General features: G+C 46.9%; 1 protein-coding gene across 1 annotated transcript in view; it reads right to left on the bottom strand.

Annotated features, from left to right (window-relative positions):
- Positions 1-7,920: 7,920 nt before the first annotated feature.
- Gpnmb (glycoprotein nmb) overlaps positions 7,921-21,868 on the bottom strand; it is a 31,260-nt gene continuing 17,312 nt past the window's right edge. The window contains exons 7-11 of the mRNA XM_057773123.1: positions 16,591-16,689; positions 15,197-15,299; positions 14,089-14,297; positions 9,429-9,522; positions 7,921-8,983 (exon numbers count right to left, since the gene is read on the bottom strand). Coding sequence (XP_057629106.1) covers positions 8,830-8,983; positions 9,429-9,522; positions 14,089-14,297; positions 15,197-15,299; positions 16,591-16,689 — 659 coding nt within the window. The 3' untranslated portion in view covers positions 7,921-8,829. The remainder of the gene's footprint in view (positions 8,984-9,428; positions 9,523-14,088; positions 14,298-15,196; positions 15,300-16,590; positions 16,690-21,868) is intronic.

Below are 21,868 nucleotides of genomic sequence, written 5' to 3'. Positions count from 1 at the left end.
ACCCCAAATAAACTAAATTAAAATAAAATTATAAATCGTAACTTGAACATATGGTAAGTAAAAATGGGATGGTTCAATACTCCTTACCTAGACAACGTCCTAGCTAAACCACAGAGGGCTGCCCATTTTTCTCCATGATTGTGCAATCGACTGGGAAAGTCTATGGCCACTACCCAGAACCAGGGAAAATATTATATACACTACACATTGCTATCCTGATGGGAAAAAAATCAAAATTCAAAGCCCCCAATAGCTCCCAACACTCTGTTCCTTTCCCACTACCACACAGTCTGGGAAATTCCTTGTGTGTATTTTCTGGTTCATTGGTTCTCTCTCTAACTACCGCACAGTCTGGGAAATTCCTTGTGTGTATTTTCTGGTTCATTGGTTCTCTCTCTAACTATGTTTAGTATGCTGTTAAGCCCTTTTGTAACACTAAGACAAATTATGAAAAAAATAATTAACACACAAAATCTGAGCACTAACTAGATGTTTTGGTAGGAAAAAATTACTTTATATGTGATGAGATAATTGTGGGGTGTATTTTTTTTAAAGGTCTTATTTTTGTAGAAAAATATACTGAAATATTTTGGGGTAAAATGATATAATTTCTGGGATTTTCTTTAGAAATTAGAATGATTAGGGCCATCGTTGTCTTAATAGGTAAATGTATTCTCCATTTAAGCCTGGTGACTTAGGGTTGATCCTTGGAACTAAAGGTAGAAGGATAGAACCAATTCCGTGATGTTGCCTCTGTCCGCCACACATGTACCACACTGCACGTGTGCCCCCAGTCACTCGCTCTCTCTCTCTCTCTCTCTCTCTCTCTCTCTCTCTCTCTCTCTCTCTCTTTCTCTTACACACACACACAAAATCATGTTTAATTTGTTTAATCAAACAAATTAAAAGGATTAAAGAGATCAAATAGATAAAGTTGACCATGAATTGAACAGTGATTTGAGCCTACACTGTGTCAACATTGTGAGTTGTTTGTTTTTGGTTTGTATTTGAAATCCTTCAGTCTAAAACTAAAAATCAAACACAAATTAAAATAAAACCAAAACAGAAAAATGATTACTGTTTCTAACTTTTAGTATCATGATTTTGGTCTCAAAAAGCTATTAAGTGGAAGGCCCATCAAGACAAAGTTGTTTTTTTTATAAAGATTTACTTATTTATTTTTTTTGGGGGGGGGGTTCGAGACAGGTTTTCTCCGTAGCTTCTGGTTCCTGTCCTGGAACTAGCTTTTGTAGACCAGGCTGGCCTCGAACTCATAGAGATCCTCATGCCTCTGCCTCCACTGCCCGGCTTACTTATTTATTATGTAAACAGTGTTCTATCTTCATGTACGACTGCATGCCAGAAGAGGGCGCTAGATCTCATTACAGATGGTTGTGAGTCACCATGTGGTTGTTAGAAATTGAACTCAGGTCCTCTGGAAGAGCAGCCAATGCTCTTAACCTCAGAGCCATCTCTCCAGCCCAGTTGGTTCTCTTGTATTGCTTTAGCAATCTGTCAGTTTCAACTTTCTCTTCCTAAATAATATATGAAATAGGCTCAATTTTATTTTCAAATTCTAATGCTTGCTATATTACCTAGTCTGGTCCTGAACTCCTGGGCTCAAGGGATCCTCCTGCCTCAGCTCCTTGGGCTAAGTCCACGCCACCATGCCCAGATGAGAGACATTTACTTTATGTTCAATATCTGCAGTGGTTGCCAGTCTGTTTCTGTTGGCTCATTCACAGAGGATTGTTTGTACATGTGTTCAGGGAGCTGCTTTCAATTGTGACTTCATGTTCTTGAGGTTTTATCTGTGGCTTGGCATTCCTGCAGAGAAAGTTCGCATGGTTTCTGCCAGGCAGACAGAAGCATCCAGAAACACTTTAAACATGATGTTTAGCTTTTACTTTTTGTGTTGGGTTCTTTTTAATAAGATTTATTTGTATTTACATGTTTGTATAAATGTCTGCCACGTGTGTGTGGATCCCCTGGAGCTAGAGTTACAGGTGGTTGTGAGCTGCCTGATGTGGGAACTGAACTTGGGTCCTCTGGAAAGATGACAGTCAGCACTCTTACTGCCTGCACCACCTCTCTAGGCTCTGTAAATTCTTGTTGAGCTCACATGCACAGAGGCCTCTGGTTAGGAATTCTGTTCTCTTCAGCTTCCAGACCCAGCACATGACCCTTCCCCCATCCCCTTCCAAGTAGGTCTCTGTCTTGCCTCTGTGTGGATGTTCATTCTCTGTTTCACTCCATGCTGTGACTAAGAACCCTGGCTTTATGCAGGAGAGTCTTGCGTGGCAGTGGCAGGGTGGAGGATGTGTCTCCATTCTGTTCAGGCTTCCTTGTTTGCTGATCTTCAACCCAAAGATTGTCTTTTTTTTTTTAAGAGAGAGAGAGATTTTTATTTATTTTTATATGTGTGTTTGTTTTGCCTGAATGTACATCTGTGCACCATGTGTGCCATTCCCACAGAGGCCAGAAAGGGGCATTGGACCCCCTGGAACTGGACTTACAGACAGTTGTGAGCTGCCATATGGGTGCTGGGAATTGAACCCAGTTCCTCTGGAAGAGCAGCCAGTCAGTGCTCTTAACCATTGTGCTGTCTCTGCAGCCCCAAAGACTGAGTCTCGATGCCCACACTTTAGGTTCCCAGGTTCTCTCTTTGCCCTCCTTAGAAAACTCTGCCTCCCTGCTGGTTTTCTTCTGTTGGGTGGAGTTGTCTTTTAGGGGTGGGATTTTTCTGTCAGTTCAAACATGTGTGACTCCCTGTTCCAATCTTCTGACAGGATCCTTAGGTGCTGTTTCTTGTCGAAGACCTGACTTGACATTCCCCCCACCCCCACCCACACCCACACCAATTTCCCGGCAATGGCAGTGTCCCCTAACTTCCCCTACACAGCTCAGTGGGTCATCATTCAGATTCAAGTGACAGATTCTTCAAGGACTAAGGATTAAGAAAATGGCATTTTTGGGCCTGGGGTCCAGTGTGGTTGCCAGGACTCATGTCAGGCAGCTGACAGCTGCCTATAACTCCAGCTGCAGAGGGATCTGATGCCCTCTTCTGGCCTCTGAGGGTCCCCCTCTAACATAAGTATAAATAAAAATAAATTTTAAAAAGAGAGAGAAAGTGACATCCTTGAAGTTTCCTGGGTAATTCCTGTTCAGATCCGAGACCCACCCTAGGTCACAGATGGGCAGACTCTCCGCGCCCTCAGAACCACACAGCTGTAGCGGACGAGCAGCAGTGGATGAGCGCCGACCACGCCTGCTGCAGGTGCAGGGGGGCAGAGAGGAAGATGTCTCAGATTCGCTGAGCCCAGGAGTTTCAGGGTGGCCCAGGTAACAAATCTGGTCAGGAGGAGAAGGGAGAAAAAAAGGAGGGGGAAGTGGGGAAGGAAGAAGGGGAAGAGGAGAAGGAAGGGGAGAAGGAGGGAGGGGAAAGGGGGAAGAGGAGGAGGTGGAGGGGGAAGAAGAGGAGGACAGGGAGGCGGAGGGAGAATAGCAAATCTTTGCTTATGGATGCCGGACTCTGCACCTAATTGTTTATGTCACCAGGAATGCACTGCTTCCCCTCCCCCACCTCCTTGGCCTCCTTTTTCTTTCTGTGCTGGGACGGAAGCACACAGCCTACCTTAACTCTTCATTTTTTTCCCCTGACCATTTACAAGTATAAAAACTATGCTTTGCTTATGGGCAGGAGGGTGGTTTTGGCAGGGAAACTGGAATCTGCCTGACATAGACTGTCAGCCTCCTGGAATCTCCGTGGAGAAAGTGAACTGTCTTCATTTTCCACAGCAGAGCATCGGAACCAAAGACTCACAAGTGGCCTTCCCCTCCTCCCCTCCGTTTGATAGGAGAGCAGAGAGGGAGGGGCAGACGTCTGGGTCCCTTACTAGTGAGAATGTATCAGACCAGAGCCCAGGCCTCTCCACTCCATCCCTATCTACTGTCCGGCACTCACTCAATTCCAAGGCAGATTTTACAATCATCTCCACAACCCAAACCCTCCTGCCACGAGCTCATCAACGGCGCCTTTCTTTTCAGGAAGGCAGACTGTGTTCACGCCTTCAAAGGAAGGACTCATCCCACTCAAGTCTTGATGTCTGTGCTGTGCAGCTGTAAGGAACACACACTTGCACTGGGAGTGTAAGGGGCACTCTGATTAGTAGAGAGACACTGTGAGATGCCCTGCAAGGTTAGGCACAAACCAAGAACTGGCTAAGTACTAAAATCTTGTAAGAGCCAATGGGCCTGTCTTAAACTGTTCTGCTGCTGTGAAGAGACACCACGACCAAGGCAACTCTTACAAAAGGAAGCATTTCATTGGGGCCTTGCTTACAGAGAATTAGTCCCTGACAACATGGCAGGAAGGATGGTGGCAGGGAGGCACTGAGAGCTTACATCTGATCCGCCGGCAGGCAGGCAGGCAGGCAAAAAGAGAATGAGCCTGGCATCGCCCCCCCCCCCCCCATGACACACCTCCTCCAACAAGGCCATACCTCCTGTTCTTTTCCAAAGAGTTACACCAACTGGGGACCATGTGTTTAGATACGTGAGCCTATGAGGACTATTTTCATTGGAACCAGCACAGGGCCCATTCAAACTCACCTCAGGGAGAGCTCTAAGGCAGCGTTCACTCTAGATCTTGAGAACAAAGGTCTGGCTACTGTTATATAAACAGAAGTTGCCCTTGCAGGGGAAGCAAAGGCCAGTGAGTCTGGCAGGCCAGGGCAGTCTCTGCAGAGACCTCATGCTCAGGACACACAATGCTGGTCTGGATCAAAGCTCCCACACAGTCCTTGTATCTCTTATCATCTTTGTTCTCTCCTAGACCCAAACCATCCAAGCACTGAATAAAAGTGATCAAAATCAGTCTTCAAAGGGTGTTCTTTGATTGTGGACCTTTGGAATAGGTGTTTTTGCAGGGTAACTATCCTAGCCGCATGGAAAGCACTCTTCAACAACAGCAGCAGCAACAGCAGCAACAACAGCAGCAGCAACAGCAACAACAACAGCAGCAGCAACAGCAGCAGCAGCAACAAAAGCAGCAACAACAGCAACAGCAGAAGCAGCAACAACAGCAGCAACAGCAGCAGCAACAACAACAGCAGCAGCAACAACAACAGCAGCAGCAACAACAGCAGCAGCAACAACAGCAGCAGCAACAGCAACAACAACAACAACAGCAGCAGCAGCAACAACAACAGCAAAAACAACAGCAACAGCAACCACCTTTGAAGGAAGGATTGCCCCCCCCTTCCCCCAACCAGGGTCCAACCAAAAGGAGGCCACCTTCATCCTCTGGGTGACTGTTCATTCATCTGCCCTTTGTCACCTGAGCTTAAGAGTTTAGTGCATTCTGTGTGCAATGAGCGCTCTGAAAGCACCGCCCCCCCCAAACTTTTACATCATGGAAATTCAACTCCAGGAAACCAATATTTATGAATGACTCAGAGGTGCCAAGGATGTAAACATTTATAAAAACCCTAGGAATAAGAAATTCCTGAGCCGCCGGGTGGGGGTGGTGCACGCTTTTAATCCCAGCACTTGGGAGGCAGAGGCAGGCGGATCTCTGTGAGTTCGAGGCCAGCCTGGTCTACAGAGCAAGTTCCAGAACAGGTTCCAAAGTTAGAAAGGAAAAAAGGAGGGAGGGAGGGAGGGAGGGAGGGAGGGAGGGAGGAAGGAAGGAAGGAAGGAAGGAAGGAAGGAAGGAAGGAAGGAAGGAAGGAAGGAAAAAATTAATTTAATCTCTGGAATAATTTGTTGCCTGCACTCACTTTCCTTGGGAAGTTCCAATTCTCAGCCATGGATCAAGCCATCCCTCTATCTCTTAGGCTGTTTTCTTCATTTTGCAGATAATGCCCTTAGAAGTTAAATGACTTCTTGTCAGGATCACTTGGAAAATATAAATGGACACAGTCTATTATTTCAGACCTCTTTCCTGCTATTTGTTAGATTAAAATTGGTTAGATGAAGCTAGATAAAGGCATGGACCTGCGACCTTGGTGTCTTACGAATTTGCTGTTCTCTGCTGCCCCCTGTTGATGGGAGAAAGGAAGAATGGGTCCCAAGCCCATCTTGCTCAGGTCCTAGACACTACCCCTCTGCTGACCTAGAAATCCAAATCATGGGATCCCACCTCCACAAGACTGCCTTAGAAGCCATGGGGGTGTGGCTCAGCATCTGTCGATTCTGCTGCAACCTGAAATTGCTGTTCTGTTTTAAATACTAATGATCTGGCTCTTTAGGCATTATTAAAAAAATCAACCAAACAAACAAAAACCCTCCACACCTGAGCTTCTGTCCTCAGGCTCAACGTGCCTGAGTATATATACATAACACTGGGCCATACCAAGAGTGCCTTTACTTTCATTTTTTTTTCATTACTGGGAGTCGCCTCCCCCCTCCCCCCGCATGCTAGACAACTGCCCCACAACTGCCATCTGTCACCCCTGCTCTAGCTGCATTCATTCTTGTAGGTGGCTCTGTAGCAGCCCTGAGAAGTCCTCTAGAGGGGACAACATACCCTCTAAGTTGAGACAGAGATGGGAAAGGCTCCAAAAGTGTCACGGCACTAGGTCACCTGACTCTGAGTGTCAGTGTTGGGTCCAGAGTCAAGGCTTCTGTTTGGATATCCATGCCCAGGACTTCAGTTGCTGCAGAGGATTCCTTTGCTATGGGGCTGCCCTGAGGATTTCAGTGCGTTCAGCAGCATCTCTGGGCTCTCCCCACTAGATGCCAGCAGCATCCCACCCTGGTTGTGACAACCACAGATCTCTCCAAACATTGCCAAGCACCCCTGGCTTAGAGCCCTTGCCCCATCACTGTCATACAAATAAACAGTTGGCCAGCAATGTTTGCATTCTTTGGAGGCCCTTTCCATACAAAAAGCTTCTTTCTGCTTCTAGGCCATCTAAGGTCAAAAATGCCACACTGAATGTGGTCCCCAGCAATGCCTCGAGGAACAGTTGTTCTGTAATACCAGCTAGTGTTTGGGGGTGTAGCCAGGTTTTCCAGTTGTCCCTAAACTACCGCCATCAAGGTAGATCCAATCCGGTCTCTCGGATCGCACGTGGTCACTGTTAAGTCTCTGCTGGTGTAGAGTAGACAATGTCTCGTGGGTCAACCGTGGCCCCCGCACGCCTTTGAGATAGGTTTCTGCTGGAAGGTAGCTGTGCTGTCAGTGATGCGTCTCTGGTTCTCGGGCTACTGAGTTACTTTGAAAGAAACTCCACAAAGGCTAAGATGTTTGCAAACTTCATAGAAAAAGTTCACCAACTTGTCAACTAGCCCCTTCTCCTGATTTTTCATGTGATGCTGGCAGCTCAGAATCAAAGACAAAAGGCCTCTTCTCTATTTAAAAACAAAACTCCCTTACTTAGTTAAATTTCTTTTTCTTTGCTGGAAATAGAATGAAGGGTCTTCATGCACGCTGGGCAAGCACTCCGCTGCTGCGCTGCATTCTGGCTCCAAACTCTCCTTTTATATTTTGATTATAAACACTTACACACTAAATTTGTAAATTAAAAATTAATGACACATGTGTGTACATACACACACATCTTTCTGAGACAGGTTCCATGTAGTTCTAGCTGGCCTCAAACTCTCTATGCAGGTGAGACTGGCCTTGAACTCCTGATTCTCCTGTACTTCCCAAGTGCTGGGATTAAGGTCACGAGTCATGATACCCAGCTCTTAAAATAGAAACTATTGGGGCTGGAGAGATGACTCAGAGGTTCTGAACACTGCCTGTCCTTGCAGATCCCAGCACCCACATGGTCGCTCACAGCCATCCTCAACTCCAGTTCCATGTCATCCTCCTCTGACTTACATGGACACCAGGCACACACGTACATGTACATACATGAAGACAAACATTCATACACATAGAATAAATCTAAAAAATTATTAGAGTATTATTGCCTTTGTGTGGCATTAAAAGACTTTATTACTAAAATCATAAATGTAACTGAAAAGCAAACAATACATTAGAAATAGTAACACCACCAAGGGCTCATCACATCCCACATTTTATTTTTCCAGGAAGTAGAAAAGAGAATGTCATTGGCACAGGACTTGAATTACAAACAGAAGTGAGCGCCTTGATTATTTCCTGTATGAGTTTTCACACAGAAACTGGTAGGAAAAGAAGTGGCCTCCCTTAGAAAATCATAGCACATGATTCTATGTGCACACACCAGCACACACTAAGAGCCAGATGTGCCAAGAGAGCCTCAGCTCTGGGGGCAAACCCAAGTCCCAGCATCATGGTCAGTATTCAGAAAGCACTAAATAAATGCTCATGGATAGATGAATGGATGAGTGCGTCAACTAGACGGGAAAAGTTTTCACCTGATAGAATAATCACAGCGGCTTGTTAGGCTGTCTCTTTAATGAGCATAATATATACACACATACACCATACACAAAGCTTGTATTATCGTTCTGCCAGGAGCTCAGGCATGTTCAGTGAGCTGAAATACAGTTCGATGGACCTGGTCTTTGGTCAGAGTTCATGCACATGGTTATGTGGGAAGCTAGAAGCATGTAATCTCCTCTCACAGTTAACCTAGAACCTTCAGGAGAGGTGACTTCTCCCTCAGTCACAGTAAGCCCATCCTACTAACAGTGTAAAAGCCACAACACAAATGGGACAAAACACGAGGTCGTTTCTTCTTCTCCAAAGTGCCATTTAACTAGCCTCCCCAAGCCATGATATATATTTCATAATAATCCTTCAGAAATGAGAGTTACCAGTCACGTGCTTCTGCACAGCTCATGTGAACACACTGGAGTAGGATCCTGGTCAGAAATAAGGCTTAAGACTTAGGGCATTCCTGGCTTGCTCTGCAGCAGCGGATCCTTCTCCTGGTTTCCTCGGAAGAATGGGGCTTTTGCATGGCTGAGGAAAACACCCAGGCTTCTGCCTTTGACCGTCTTCCCAGGGCAGTTTCCTATAGGTTTGTACGCCTTGTGTTTTCTGAAAACAATGTGTTGGACAGGATTTTAAAAAATACCTTCAAGCTGAACTAAATTCCTTTCTACAGTGTTTTTCATGCCAGGTGCAAAAGAGCTAACCATTCCACCTAGTCTGTTGCTGGCGACGCCTCAGCATCTTAGGGGAGTACAGCTATTTTCTCTTCAAGTAAGAAGTACCCACTTTGAAATTTTGTTAAACATATAGACACAATTTTGCCAAGTTACTGACGCCTGGCAGCACTTTTGGGATTAAAACAAGCAAATCCAAAACCACAGTAAAATTAATAGGTCCCAGTTTGGTATTCACGGTTCAAAGGATGAGTTTCATCTCATACACAAAATATTTAAATGGAAAAAAGAAATTGGTATGTTTGTATGCAAGAATGCTATTTGCTTTTGACTATCTGCTATAGAGATACAATACAGTGTTAAAATCAGAAACTTACTTGTATAGCAAGATGGTAACCATGGTGACAAACACAGCCAGGCAGCCAATGGAGATCAAGGCACCATTCGCCATTCTCAGCGGGGAGACTGGGTCTTAAGGCAGAAGGAAAACCCTGTGAGTTGTGTTTCATTGAAGGACATCTGCTTGTGATGCTGTTGAATGGGGAAGGGAGCTGCTGCAGAAGATACTACCCCATTCTGGCTATTAGGCGACCTTTCCCATCAAGCAACGTATAGACTCTGGGTTGAGCATAAGTGGCCAGGCATGGAAAAATACCACAGTCTGGTGACACCCTCTCAGGACTCTGCTGAGCTGTTGGTACCTGCATGCTAAAAGGCTCTTAGGTTCCACTGTGCTGGCCTCTGGCCCCATCTCATGCTATATGGCTGCCCCTATGCTAAAATCCCTGGAATTCTGGGAAACCTCCATGGCCCCTGCTGGGACCTCCCTTCCCTGGCCCATCTCAGTTTCTGCAGTTTTGAAGGCACCATCAGTCCTCACTTCCCTGCCTGCCTCTTCCTAGACCTGGGTCACAGTCTGTCATTATTGCTTTCCATAGCTCTACTGTACTGCGAGGGCCACAGCGTCAGGGACTTCATCTTCTCGCTCCTCTCTAACCAGCAAAGCAACCAGTTCCGTTTCTACCCCAGGCATATTCAGTTACCTAAGCCGCCTCCATCTGCTCTGCCTCTGACCCCGTCCTATCCACCAGGCCCCTCCTAGGAGGTCCTCCATTGGTTGAGCCTCCTCTTACAATCATCTCTCCACTGTGTGCATGTGTTGTGGAAGATTACTATAACTAGGCAAAGATGTGCTACATTTGTTTCTGCTGCGAATTACTTTAACTGGATAAAGGCGTGTCACGTTTGCTTATGCAGCATGTCTTTAACAATGTAAGGACGCGTTACATTTGTTTATACCACATTTGTTTAATATGGAAAGATGTGTTGCTTTTTGCCTTGCCTGCCTAAGGCACCTGGTTGGTCTAATAAAAAGCGGAGTGGCCAGTAGCTAGGCAGGAGAGGGATAGGCAGGGCTGGTTGGCAGAGAGAATAAGTAGGAGGTGAGATCTAGGCTGGAGAGGAGAGAGAGGAAGAAGGAAACGAGAACGAGAGAGAAAGAGAGGGATACACCCAGGGCCAGAAACCAGGCCAGCCAGACTCTGGAGGAAGCAGGAAAGTAAGACATATAGAAAGAAAGGTAAAGGGCCCTGAGGCAAAAGGTAGATGAGGAAAAACAGGTTAATTCAAGTTAAAGAAGAAAACACCCGAAATGAGCCTAAACTAGACTGAAGAGCCATAACTAATGATTTAGAGCTGGTCGGTGGCCCCAAAGAAAAACCTAGTATGTGCACGTGAGCTCTTACCCACCAAGGCCTCACTCTTGCTGACAGAATGAAGCGTCGACGACCCTAACATTGGCCTACAAGTGCTCTCTAAATGTGTTTAAACCCTTAGTCAAGGACGTCCTTTACCAAGATGGCGCTACTGAACAGCAAGACTTGTGCCCACACCCAGTCTAGGGTGCTAACCACCACCCTCACTTCCCACTCCAAGCCCACCCCTCTGACCTGGTTTGTTTTCCTCAAAATACCATCTTGTTAATTTGTTTACTGCCTGTGTTAGTTTAAGGCTGATTAGGTATTCTGAATTCTGACCCAACTGACATGCGAGCAAATGGTAACCTCTTATGAGACTACTTTGTAAACAAAGACAGAAACAAGACAAAACAAAAAACAAGGGTCCTGGAGAGATGGCTCAGGGTTTAAGAGCACTAATTGCTCTTCCAGAGGACCCGGGTTTGATTCCCAGCACCTACAAGGCTACTAAGAGTAACTCCAGTTCCAAGAGGCTCTCCTGCCCTCTTCTGGACTCTGCAGGCACTGTACCCATGTGGTACCCAGAGGCAGGCATATATAGGAAACACACACACACACACACACACGATAAATCTTTAAAACAAAAATGACTGAATTTCAGCCAATGACATCCAGCTTAACTGATTGACTCCAGGCCTCGATGAGGAAGCAAATCTTCAAAGGCTGTCCCTGGGGTCCTGATAGCCTGTGCAGGGTACAGGGTGCTGCTCAATGGGGACCTCCTTTGGGCCTCTTCTGACTCCAGTGTTGCTCAGTTTGTGAAACTAAATTGGTCTAAACATTTTCCTATAACACCTGTTACTGCTCAGGAAAGCAGGGGTCTCCCTTGGTTTGTTCGTTAGCCTGTGTAGACTTCTGTCCTGTGTAGATCTGTGCTGGGCACTGAAGAGGACAGCTGAATGACTGTCATTTAAAAGAAGTTTAGCTAAACATCAGTGGGGTCTCTTTTGAACTATGACTATTTCCGAAATTCTGATTTTGAAATTCAAGTTACTGAGTTTCCGTGTGTGTGTGTGCACCTGCATGTGTGTGCACGGTTGTATGTTGTACAGGTGGACTTGTGTACAGGTGGAGATAAGCCACACCTGCAGAAGTCTTTCCTCTTTTTTTTTTTTTTGAGACTGGCTTTCTCTTTGGCTTGGGATTTGGCCACGTATGTTAGACTAGATGGCCTGTGAGCTCCCAGGAGTCTGCCTGTGTCCACCCTAGTTGTCCTGTTGTTGTTGGGAGTGCATGTTTACAGCACCACACCTAGCTTCTTTTTTTTTTTTTTTTTTTTTTTTTTTTTGGTTTTTCGAGACAGGGTTTCTCTGTGGTTTTGGAGCCTGTCCTGGAACTAGCTCTTATAGACCAGGCTGGTCTCGAACTCACAGAGATCTGCCTGCCTCTGCCTCCCAAGTGCTGGGATTAAAGGCGTGCGCCACCACCGCCCAGCTCACACCTAGCTTTTTATGGGGCTTCTGAGAACCCTAGTCCTCATGCTTGCAAGGTAAGCCTTTTACTGACTGAAATCTCTCCCGGCCCCCATCTAAGATTTTGCTAAGGGCCATCCCCAAGCAGTCCTAGAACTTGCAACCCTCCTGTATCAACTTCCTGAATGTTTGGAGTATAGGCATGTCCCACCACGCCCCTTCAAATTTCTCTCTGGGTGGAACCCAGGGCTCCATGGCTTCACCCATGCCAGGCAAGTACCTTACCTCTGTGTTCCTCCTCAATCCCCTTTATTAGGTTTTTGATAGTGGGTTTAAGTCATATCTAAAGTGACCTCTCACTAGAACCAAAATCACAGAACGCTAACAGTTGAACCTATAAACCTCACAGGAGATCAGCGGGTTGCCAGTAGAAGGAAACAAAATGGAATAAACTAAGATACTTTCATCTTTTTGGTTTTTGGAGACAGACAGGGTTTCTCTGTGTAGCACTGGTTGCTCTAGAACTCGCTCTGTAGACCAGGCTGACCTCAAACTCACAGAGATCTGCCTGCCTCTGCCTCCTGAGTGCTGGGGTTAAAGGTGTGCGCCACCGCAGCTGGCAGGCTAAGATTCTAAAGGTAATTCTGAAGGACACAGAGCTGGGACAGCCCCAGTACCACAACTCCTGGAGGTCCGGACTTTGAAACACCCACAGCCCTGGCTGCTTCATTGTTATCTCTCTCCTCCCCAGCTCCTGCAAGAGACAGGATACCTTTGCAATCTTGTTCTTAGGCAGGTCTTCCTTCCTTCCTTCCTTCCTTCCTTCCTTCCTTCCTTCCTTCCTTCCTTCCTCCCTCCCTCCCTCCCTCCCTCCCTCCCTCCCTCCCTCCCTCCCTCCCTCCCTCCCTCCTTTCTTTCTTTTCTTTTCTTTTTTTTTTTTTTTTGACAAAGTCTCACTATGTACCTTGGCTGGCTTGAAACTCACTATGTAGATGCGGCTATGTAGATTTGCCTGTCTCTGCCGCCCAGTGCTGAGATTATGGGTGTGTGCCACCACGCTGCATTGAGTCTTTCCACAGCTCTCACTCTCTAGCCCAGACTGGCCTTGAGCTCATGGCTCTAATGCCGTGGGTACCTGAATCCCAGGATCAGAGGTAAATACCAAGCCTGGCTCAAGAAGTCAGGATGAGTGGGTAAATTGGCTGGTACTGTCTCAGGCAATTCTTAGTAGACTTGAGGAAGACTTTTTAAAAAGGACACATGGGAATGAGAGGAAGCAAGATTTCAACTCAATTTCTCATTTCTTTTGGCTTTGCCCTGGTGGCTTCTCCTGAAACCCTGGTTTTGGACTCTCCTTTATGATTGTCATTTTGTTTGTTTTAATGTTGGGTGTTCAGTTTCCTCTGGAAATACAAGCCTCTTGGCCAGTGCCTTGACAACATCTCCTTACCACACCTCACTGTCGCTGGCCTGTGGTCTCGATGGCACCCTTTCACCGACGGGCTTTTCTCTGGTCATTCTCTCACCAAGTCTCTCTCTTCACCTTGCTAAGTAGATTTGTGATTGGGTTTTAATGCTAGTTCTTTGCTTTTGATACATGGTTTCACTGTGTAGCCCTAGATGTCCTAACTCTATAGACCCAACTGGCCTCGAACTCACAGAGAAGCACCTGCCTCTGCTTCCTGCATGCTGGAATTAAAGGCGTGCGCCACCACATCCAGCTTAATGCCAGATCTTAAATCCGTATTAACAAGCGTTCAAACAATCTTCCGTGAGTCAAACACTGCTAGAGAAGCCTTTGGGGGCTTTAAATCGGGTGCACACTTCTGCAGTAGGAAATGTTTATAAAATTATAAGCCAGACCTTACCTTTGCCAGGGATAGAGATCAGGGCGCTGGTGAGGGCCAGGCTTGTGACATCACCCAGAGTGATGTTCACACAGTACGTTCCAGACCCATTGAAGGCTCTTCTCACGGATAGCGGGCACAGCTCGTCCAGAGCCACGGAGCTGCAGACCCTGGTCTGGGCCACCTGGCAGGTGGGGTCGGAGACAATGGTACAAACTTCCGTGGGAGTGCTGTGACGTGCGAGCAGGGTGAGCACCCAGATCACATGAGGGAGGAAAGAGGGCAATGTCAGGGCGTTTGGTGGTGGGGGTGGGGATGATGGTGAGGGGTTTCACACTGTTGGCCTGGAACTCATGGTGAGCCTTCTGCCTCAGTTTTCTTAAGTTCTAGGATTATAGACACAAGACACTGTGCTTGCTTCTGTCATGACAGCTTCAAACAGCAGCCTTTGCTTTTCTCCCCCGCTCCCTGCCCGCTCCTTCCTTCCTTCCTTCCTTCCTTCCTTCCTTCCTTCCTTCCTTCCTTCCTTTCTTTTCTTTCTTTCTTTAACAGGGGCTCATGTAGCCAGGTTGGCCTTAGACTCACTATGTAGTTAAAGATAGTCTTAAACGTCTTCTCTTTTTTTAGATTTTCAAGATAGGGTTTCTCTTTAGCTTCGAGGCCTGTTCAGAACTAGCTCTTGTAGACCAGGCTGGCCTCAAACTCACAGAGATCTGCCTGCCTCTGCCTCCCGAGTGCTGGGATTAAAAGCGTGTGCCACCACTGCTTGGTTCAGTCTTAAACTTCTGATTGTCCAGCCTCCACCTTTGGAGTACTGTGATTACAGGCATTACCCTGTGTCCTGTTTTATGCAGTGGTGGGGATCAAAACCAGCCTTGTGTATGCTAGGATGCGCTTTACCCTGTCCCTTCTTTATTCCTTATTTTGAGAGAAAGGCTCCCTATACAGCCATGTTCTCCTGCCTTACTTAGCCTCTTGACTGCTGGGGTTACAGGCACGCACCCCCTCTCCTACCCCAGCTCGTCTGTAGAATTTTGAATCAACTTCAAAGGGATGACTAGTAGCCAAGCCCTTTATTCAGCCTTGGGGTCCTCATGTGGCCTTTCCCCTGGCATGACGTTGTACTTACGCCCCTTTGCAGGTCACAATGAAGTCCTTCAGGGAGTTGTCAGGCTGTTGCATGGGCATTGGGACATCTGCTATCTGGATGATGCTGACTTCTAGGATTCCCTCTAGCAAAACAGCCACCAAAGAGAAATGTTAAAATACAGCAGAGACCAAAGGAAACCATTCTGCCATAGGTTCATTTTCCTGGGCTGAAATCCCAGCTAAGTTAAGGAGTAAAGGGGCAAATCCTTTGTTGGAGGTGTGATCAGTGCCCTTATGGAAAAACATCAGGGAGCCCTCTTGTCCCCTCTGCCACGTGAGGACACAGCAAGGGGATGGTCTGCCATGAACCAGGAAATGCTCCTCATCAGACAGTGGAGCTGACATCCAGCCTTCAGAACAACAAGCAGTGAACCCCCAAACCTGGCTATTACAGAAACTTAGATGCACTAGGAGATGCCCCTTAACAAGAAGGAAAAGCAAACAGAAACAGCCTTCTTGCTGAACGGAAATCTAGCAAACATGGGGATTTAGCCCCAGAGTTTTGCATTCATGTCCATGCAGGTTTTCATAGTCACATGGACCAGTTCTGCCCACTGAGACTCTTTCTCTAGAGCCTGGTCCATGTTAGAAAGTAACACCCCCTTTCTGGGAGATGGGTTAGGAAAAGGTGACTTGGGCAGATGCTGACCCCATGGATCACAGGTGGCTGACCCATCCTGTCCTCAGAAACAGCGTACAGCCAGAGCTTCTACACATTCCATGTTCTCAGAGACATGGATGCCCCAGCTGGCTGTGGTGCCCTGTTTTCTCTGCTGGGACCTCGGGGCAGTCCCTGAAGGGTGCAGTCCCTGAAGCGTGCAGCCCCCCTACCTTACAGGTAGAAAAGAGAGACTTTGTAAAAGTCACACTGGAAGCAGAAGCAGTGAGCACTCCTTGCTGCCTTTCTTACGCCCCCCACCCCCGACATCCATTGAGATTCTTGGAGGCTCACATGGGATTCAAACCCAGGTTTTTTAGCATTTGGGCACCCAAGGGATAAATTTCTACCAGAAAGCATAAGGCAGGCAGGAGAACAAATGGAACATGCGAAGTACAAGATGCTGCTCCCTGCTAGGCAGTGGTGGCACACACTTTTAAACCCAGCACTCGGGAGGCAGAGGCAGGCAGATCTCTGTGAGTTAGAGGCCAGCCTGGTGTACAAGACCTAGTTCCAGGACAGGAACCAAAACTACAGAGAAACCCTGTCTTGAAAAACAAAACAAAAAACCAAACAAGATGCTGCTTCCTACGTTTGCATCACCTTGGACCAGCCAGGTGACCCTGCTCCTTCCCCTCTACCCTTCTAGTGTTAGCAATGTGAATGGGGGTGGCCTTGTAGACTGTGGCATCTTCTCCACAGGTCTTTAACCTTACCTAAGATTGTGAGGGTGGCTCTGAAGTAACCATATCTGTTTATCTGGCAGCTTTTGCTGGAAATGTCACTCAGCTCCATGGAGTTGTAACCTGTAGGCACTAGAAAGTTTGAGTAATAAAAGTTTAAAATAAGAATGTAGTGGAGGTAACATGATATAACAAAAATAAAGACACTTGTCCATCTGTTCTTTATTATTTTTATTTTGGTGGGTTTTGGTGTTACTCTTTCTGCAGACAGGGACTCATGTAGCCCAGGCTGGTCTAAACTCACTATATAGCCCAGGCTGGCCTAACTCCAGGTCGTATTCTTCCTACTGCCCATGTTCTAAGATCGTAAGTGTGAACTTTATACCTAAGGCACCATCTACTCCAAGCTCCATCTTCCCTTTAGAAGAAGCCAGGCATGGTGGCACACGCCTCTAATCTCAGTACTCGAGATTGTGAATTCAAGGCCAGCCTGGTCTACATCCCAAGTTCCAGGACAATCAGGACTAAGAACTAAAAACCAAAAATCAAGATCAAATCAAAACAAGCACTCTACAATTTTTCAATTAAGGCAGAAACTTGAAGTACATGTGTGTAGATTTCTATAGGTGTAGGCATTATGGCCATTTAATTCCATAAATAAATTGTAGGGAGGGTAGGGAGAAGAGTAAGCCCTGAGTAAGTGAAATCATAAGTGAATGCGTGCTATTGGCATGGGTGTGGCCATATCAAGGACCCCAAGGGCTTAGCTCCGTGAGAAATGCAGAGCCTTCCTCAGGGGTCCAAGTGTGAGTGTTGGCAGTGTGTGCAGACAACGGCCACCACAGCTTCTCTCCCGAGCCTGAAGACTGTCTCCATGGAGCTAGACCATGCCCCTTGACCGAGCTATGTGCAATAACTCTGCCTCTTTCTTCACCTGTATATAATAAACATGCTAAGCTTCTGGGGTGCTCAGGCTTCTCCGTCCAAGAGCCCAGACCACCAGACCCCAACTTTCTGTCTGAGTATGTGTCTGTCTGTCTTGTCTTCATTCCCTGGCCATCTAGTCTGGTCAAGTCCCCAGCAGTGGAGCGAGGACTCAGGCAGAGCTGGCGATGGGAACCGATTGTCCACACCAGGCAAGCAGTGTGCTGCTGAGCCACACCAAGTTCAAAGCACAACCCCAGATGTTTTTTAGAATAAGGAAGCAAATGAAAAGTGGAAGCCCTGTTAGAATGCACAGACAGGCCGCAGTAGAGAAGCCCCCTTCTCATCGGGAGGCAGCTGTCCTGGCCTTAACTCTAGCAGCCTGTCTGCTCACACACCATTTTGTTCACCCTTGCTGCCACTCACTCATCAGCAAAAGAGCTCTCTGACCTCCTGAGTTTAAACCATTTAAAACAAAGTGAGCTAAAGCAAGTGCTGCCTGCTTCTCTGCCAGGTGTGGTGTTTATGCCCGTGATCCCAGCACTCAGGAAGCCGAGGCAGAGGGATTGCTGTGAGTTTGAGACCAACTATATAGACTTAACCTAGATAGTTAAGTTGGGTTACCATGAGAGACTTTGTCTTAAAGCAAACACCAGAATCTACTGAGGTGGTGAAGGCGATGGCTCCCCTAAGTCGTAAGTCACAGGGCTGCCTGGGAAGGATGGAGAGGTAAGATCTGAATCTAGTGGAGGAGGTATGTGGGGGCGAGGAGGGAGGGGTGCTTACGGTTTGAAAAGCTTCCTGTCAAAGTGCTCTTTGCATTCCTTTTGGCAAGTGAGCTCTCGGCTGCTGTTCCAGTGCCTGCCTGCCTGCCGCCTGCGGGGCTGCCCGTCACCATAGTGATGGGCTCCTAGCCCTCTGACACAATAATCCCAAATAAACCCTTTCCTCTATAAGTTGCCTTGGTCATGATGTTTTATCACAGCACTAGAAAAGTAACTAAGACACCAACCAACCTACAAACAAGAACCCAAAGCAGTCACAGAACTCGGCTCCTCGTGAGGCTGCCACACATGGAATACTTATCAGCCACTTGTTCAGCAGTGCAGGAGAAGGGAATTCTGTCCCTATTCGGACAGGCAGATGTGTGAGAAGAACGAGGTTTAACGTAAGACATGAAGAGGAGGTTAGGGAGAAATCACATTTGGTAAAGTGTCGGTCATGCAAGTGTGCAGACCTGAGTTCGGATCCCCAGCTCCCACATAAAGCTGGCTGCAAGCCTGTAGTTCCAGTGCTGGGGAGGCAGAGACAGGAGGACCTCTGGGGTTTGCTAGTCAGCAAGTCTAGCTGAATTGGAAAGCTGTAGGTTAAGGAAAAATCTTGTCTCAAAACAAGGTGGCAGACAATTGAGGAAGACTGGCTGCTGTGTGCACAGACATGACCAAATCAGTAGCGAATATAATTGAGCAAAGAATCTAATGCCTTACTTGTTACAATTTAAAACTTGTTGGGCTGGGTGGTGGTGGCCTTTAATTCTAGCACTCGGAGCCAGAGACAGGCAGAGTTCGAGGCCAGCCTGGTCAACAGAGCAAGTTCCAGGACAGGCTCCAAAGCTACAGAGAAAACCCTGTCTCGAAAAACAAAAACAGACAAACAAACACAAAACCCCAACTTGTTGGTGTAGCTTTAAAGTCTAAAAGGAAAATATGATAATGCTCGTCTTTATTGTTTCTTTAATTCCACAAGGAATTGAAATAGATAAGAGAGAAAATTAAAGTTTTAAAAGATCCTCATCTTGAAAAATAAATAGAATGAAGAGATGGCTCAGTGGTTAAGAGCACTGGCTGCTCTTCCAGAGGACCCAGGTTCATTCCCAGCACCCACATGGTGGTTTACAGCTACGTGTAACTCCAGTCCCAGGGGATTTGAAGCCCTCCCTCTTCTAGCCTGTTTGGGAACCAGGCATGCATGCCTGACACACATGCAGACAAAGTGGCCATACACACCAAATAAGTAAATTCATTTTGAAAAAGTTTAGAGGCTAAAATGAATGGGTGTGCGCACACTTGTAATCCAGAGGCTGAGGCAGAGGGATTGCAAGTTCCCGGGGGCTACATAGTTAGACCCTCTCAAAACAACACAAGAAAGAGAGGATCCTGGCCCACAACTTCGTAAAATACTCCTGTTCTACTGGAGACTACGCCGGTACTAGGAGACCCAAGGGAGGATATCCCAGAATCCTAGAATAGAACCAAACACGGCTGGCAAACAAACCAAAAAAAAAAAAAAAAAAAAAAAAAAAAAGTCAATGACATGATTCCTAATGATGTTCTGCTCTGCTCATAGATTGGTGCCTAGCCCAACTATCATCAGAGAGGCTTCACCCAGCAACTGATAGAAACAGATGCAGAGACCACAGCCAAGCATTAGGCAGAACTCAGGGACTCCTGTGGAAGAGAGGGGGAAAGGATTGGAGGAGCCAGAGGAGCCAAGGACACCACAAGAAAATCCACAGGATGAACTAACCTGGGCTATGGGGGCTCCCAGAAACTGAACTGACAGCCAGAGAGCCTGCACGGGACTGACCTACGCTTCTGAATAAATTATCGTTGTGTAGCTTGGTGTTGCTGTGGGACTCCGAAGAGTAGGGGCAGGAGCTGTCTCCAGTGCTTTTGCCTGCTTTGGGGACCTGACTCCTCATCCTGGGTTGCCTTGCACACCCTTAACACGAAGGGAGGTGCCCAGTCTCACTGCAACTTGTTTGGTGGATATCCACGGGGGAACCTGCCTTTTTCTGGAGAGAAACAGGAGTGGATGGGGGGAGGGGCTGGAAAGAGAGGAGGGAGGGGAAACTGCAGTCAGGATGTTAAAAAAATGAGAGAAAGAAGATAAAGAAGAGGAGGAAGAAAGGAGAGAAGGAAGAGAGAAGGGAGGGCCTGAGGAAGGAAGGGTGGGGGGAGAAAAGGGGCCTGTGTTAAGTTCATGACTTGTAAGGAGGAAGCCTGCTGGGAGATCTCGATGGCTTCTCAGAACCTTCTGAGGGTGACAGATCCGTGGCTGTGGACTCCTCAGAATCTTCCCATGACACTCTGGAAAATGCTATTCCATGAAGCCCAGAGACATCCCGACACAGTTGGATTCTCACACAGTGGTTCATCAGCAAGACAGGGTTTCCCACCAGCCCCATAGAGTGACCACAGACCACAGGCTTTCCCGGTGGACTCTAGAGCAGGAGGCTGGAGCAAGGCTTTTAAGAATCCTAGTTCTTCCCGAGAGCTGTAGGACCCCTTCGTTTAAAGCTCAGGGTGAGCAGAATTTAGCTGTCAGTTTGAGCACAGAACCATGACTCTGTTGTATTTTACAGCAGAAAACCTCTTTAGGAAGAGAACAGTGAAAGTCAGCGGGCCTGCCTTAGGTAGAATTCTGCTTATACAGATGCGTGTGGAATTCTGCAGATGTCCATCTGTAAAGGCAAATTTGTTATTTAACAAATAGATCCTGTGATCCTTAAAGGGCATCAAAGTACTGAGAAAAACTCAGTACTTAGTTCCCGCTTGCCCAGAGATTGGAGAGCTGAACGCAGGAAAGTTCTACACAGTGTGAAAGCACATGACACAATAGGGTGCGAGTGTGTGTGTGTGTGAATGTGTGTGCGTGAGTGTGTGTGTCTGAGCATCTCTCTGTGTGTATGAGTGTGTGTGTGTCTGAGCATCTCTCTGTGTGTATGAGTGTGTGTGTGTCTGAGCATCTCTCTGTGTGTATGAGTGTGTGTGTGAATGTGTGTGCATGAGTGTGTGTGTGTCTGAGCATCTCTCTGTGTGCATGAGTGTGTGTGTCTGAGCATCTCTCTGTGTGTATGAGTGTGTGTGGAGTGTGTGTATGTCTGAGTGTGAGTGTCTGTGTGTGTATGAGTGTGTGTGTTTGTGGAGTGTGTGTTTGTGAGTGTCTGTGTGTGTAAGGCATGGTGATATTTAATGTAATACACATGACATTACACTGACCAGCATGTCTTACAAAGGCTGTTCTGTTGCTCAGATTTATTCACAAAAGCCTGGAAAATGAACAAGAGCAGCCAGAGAAAGAAAATCTTTAATAGAAAAACTGGACAGGCATCCTGCTCTCATGATTCAGTCAGCTGCCCAGTGCCCTCTTCAACTTGGCTATGATTTCCAGTTTACTTATTTATTTATTTCAGAGACAGGGCTTCGGGTTACTGCTTGTTTATTTATTGCAGTGCTGGGAATGGAGCCCAGGCCTGTATGCTGCTTCCCAGCTACATTCCTAGAGTCCTTGCCTTCTGGGTCTAGCTGAATTTTTCCTGAAGCTACTCGCCAAAACACAGGGCACACACTTCATTGCCAAACAATGAGGCTCACTAATGCAAGGG

The sequence above is a fragment of the Chionomys nivalis genome, chromosome 1 (genome assembly GCF_950005125.1).
Source record: "Chionomys nivalis chromosome 1, mChiNiv1.1, whole genome shotgun sequence".
Lineage (NCBI taxonomy): Eukaryota > Metazoa > Chordata > Mammalia > Rodentia > Cricetidae > Chionomys > Chionomys nivalis.
Note: the sequence above shows the minus strand (reverse complement) of the source record. Positions and strands in the feature narration are given on the sequence as shown.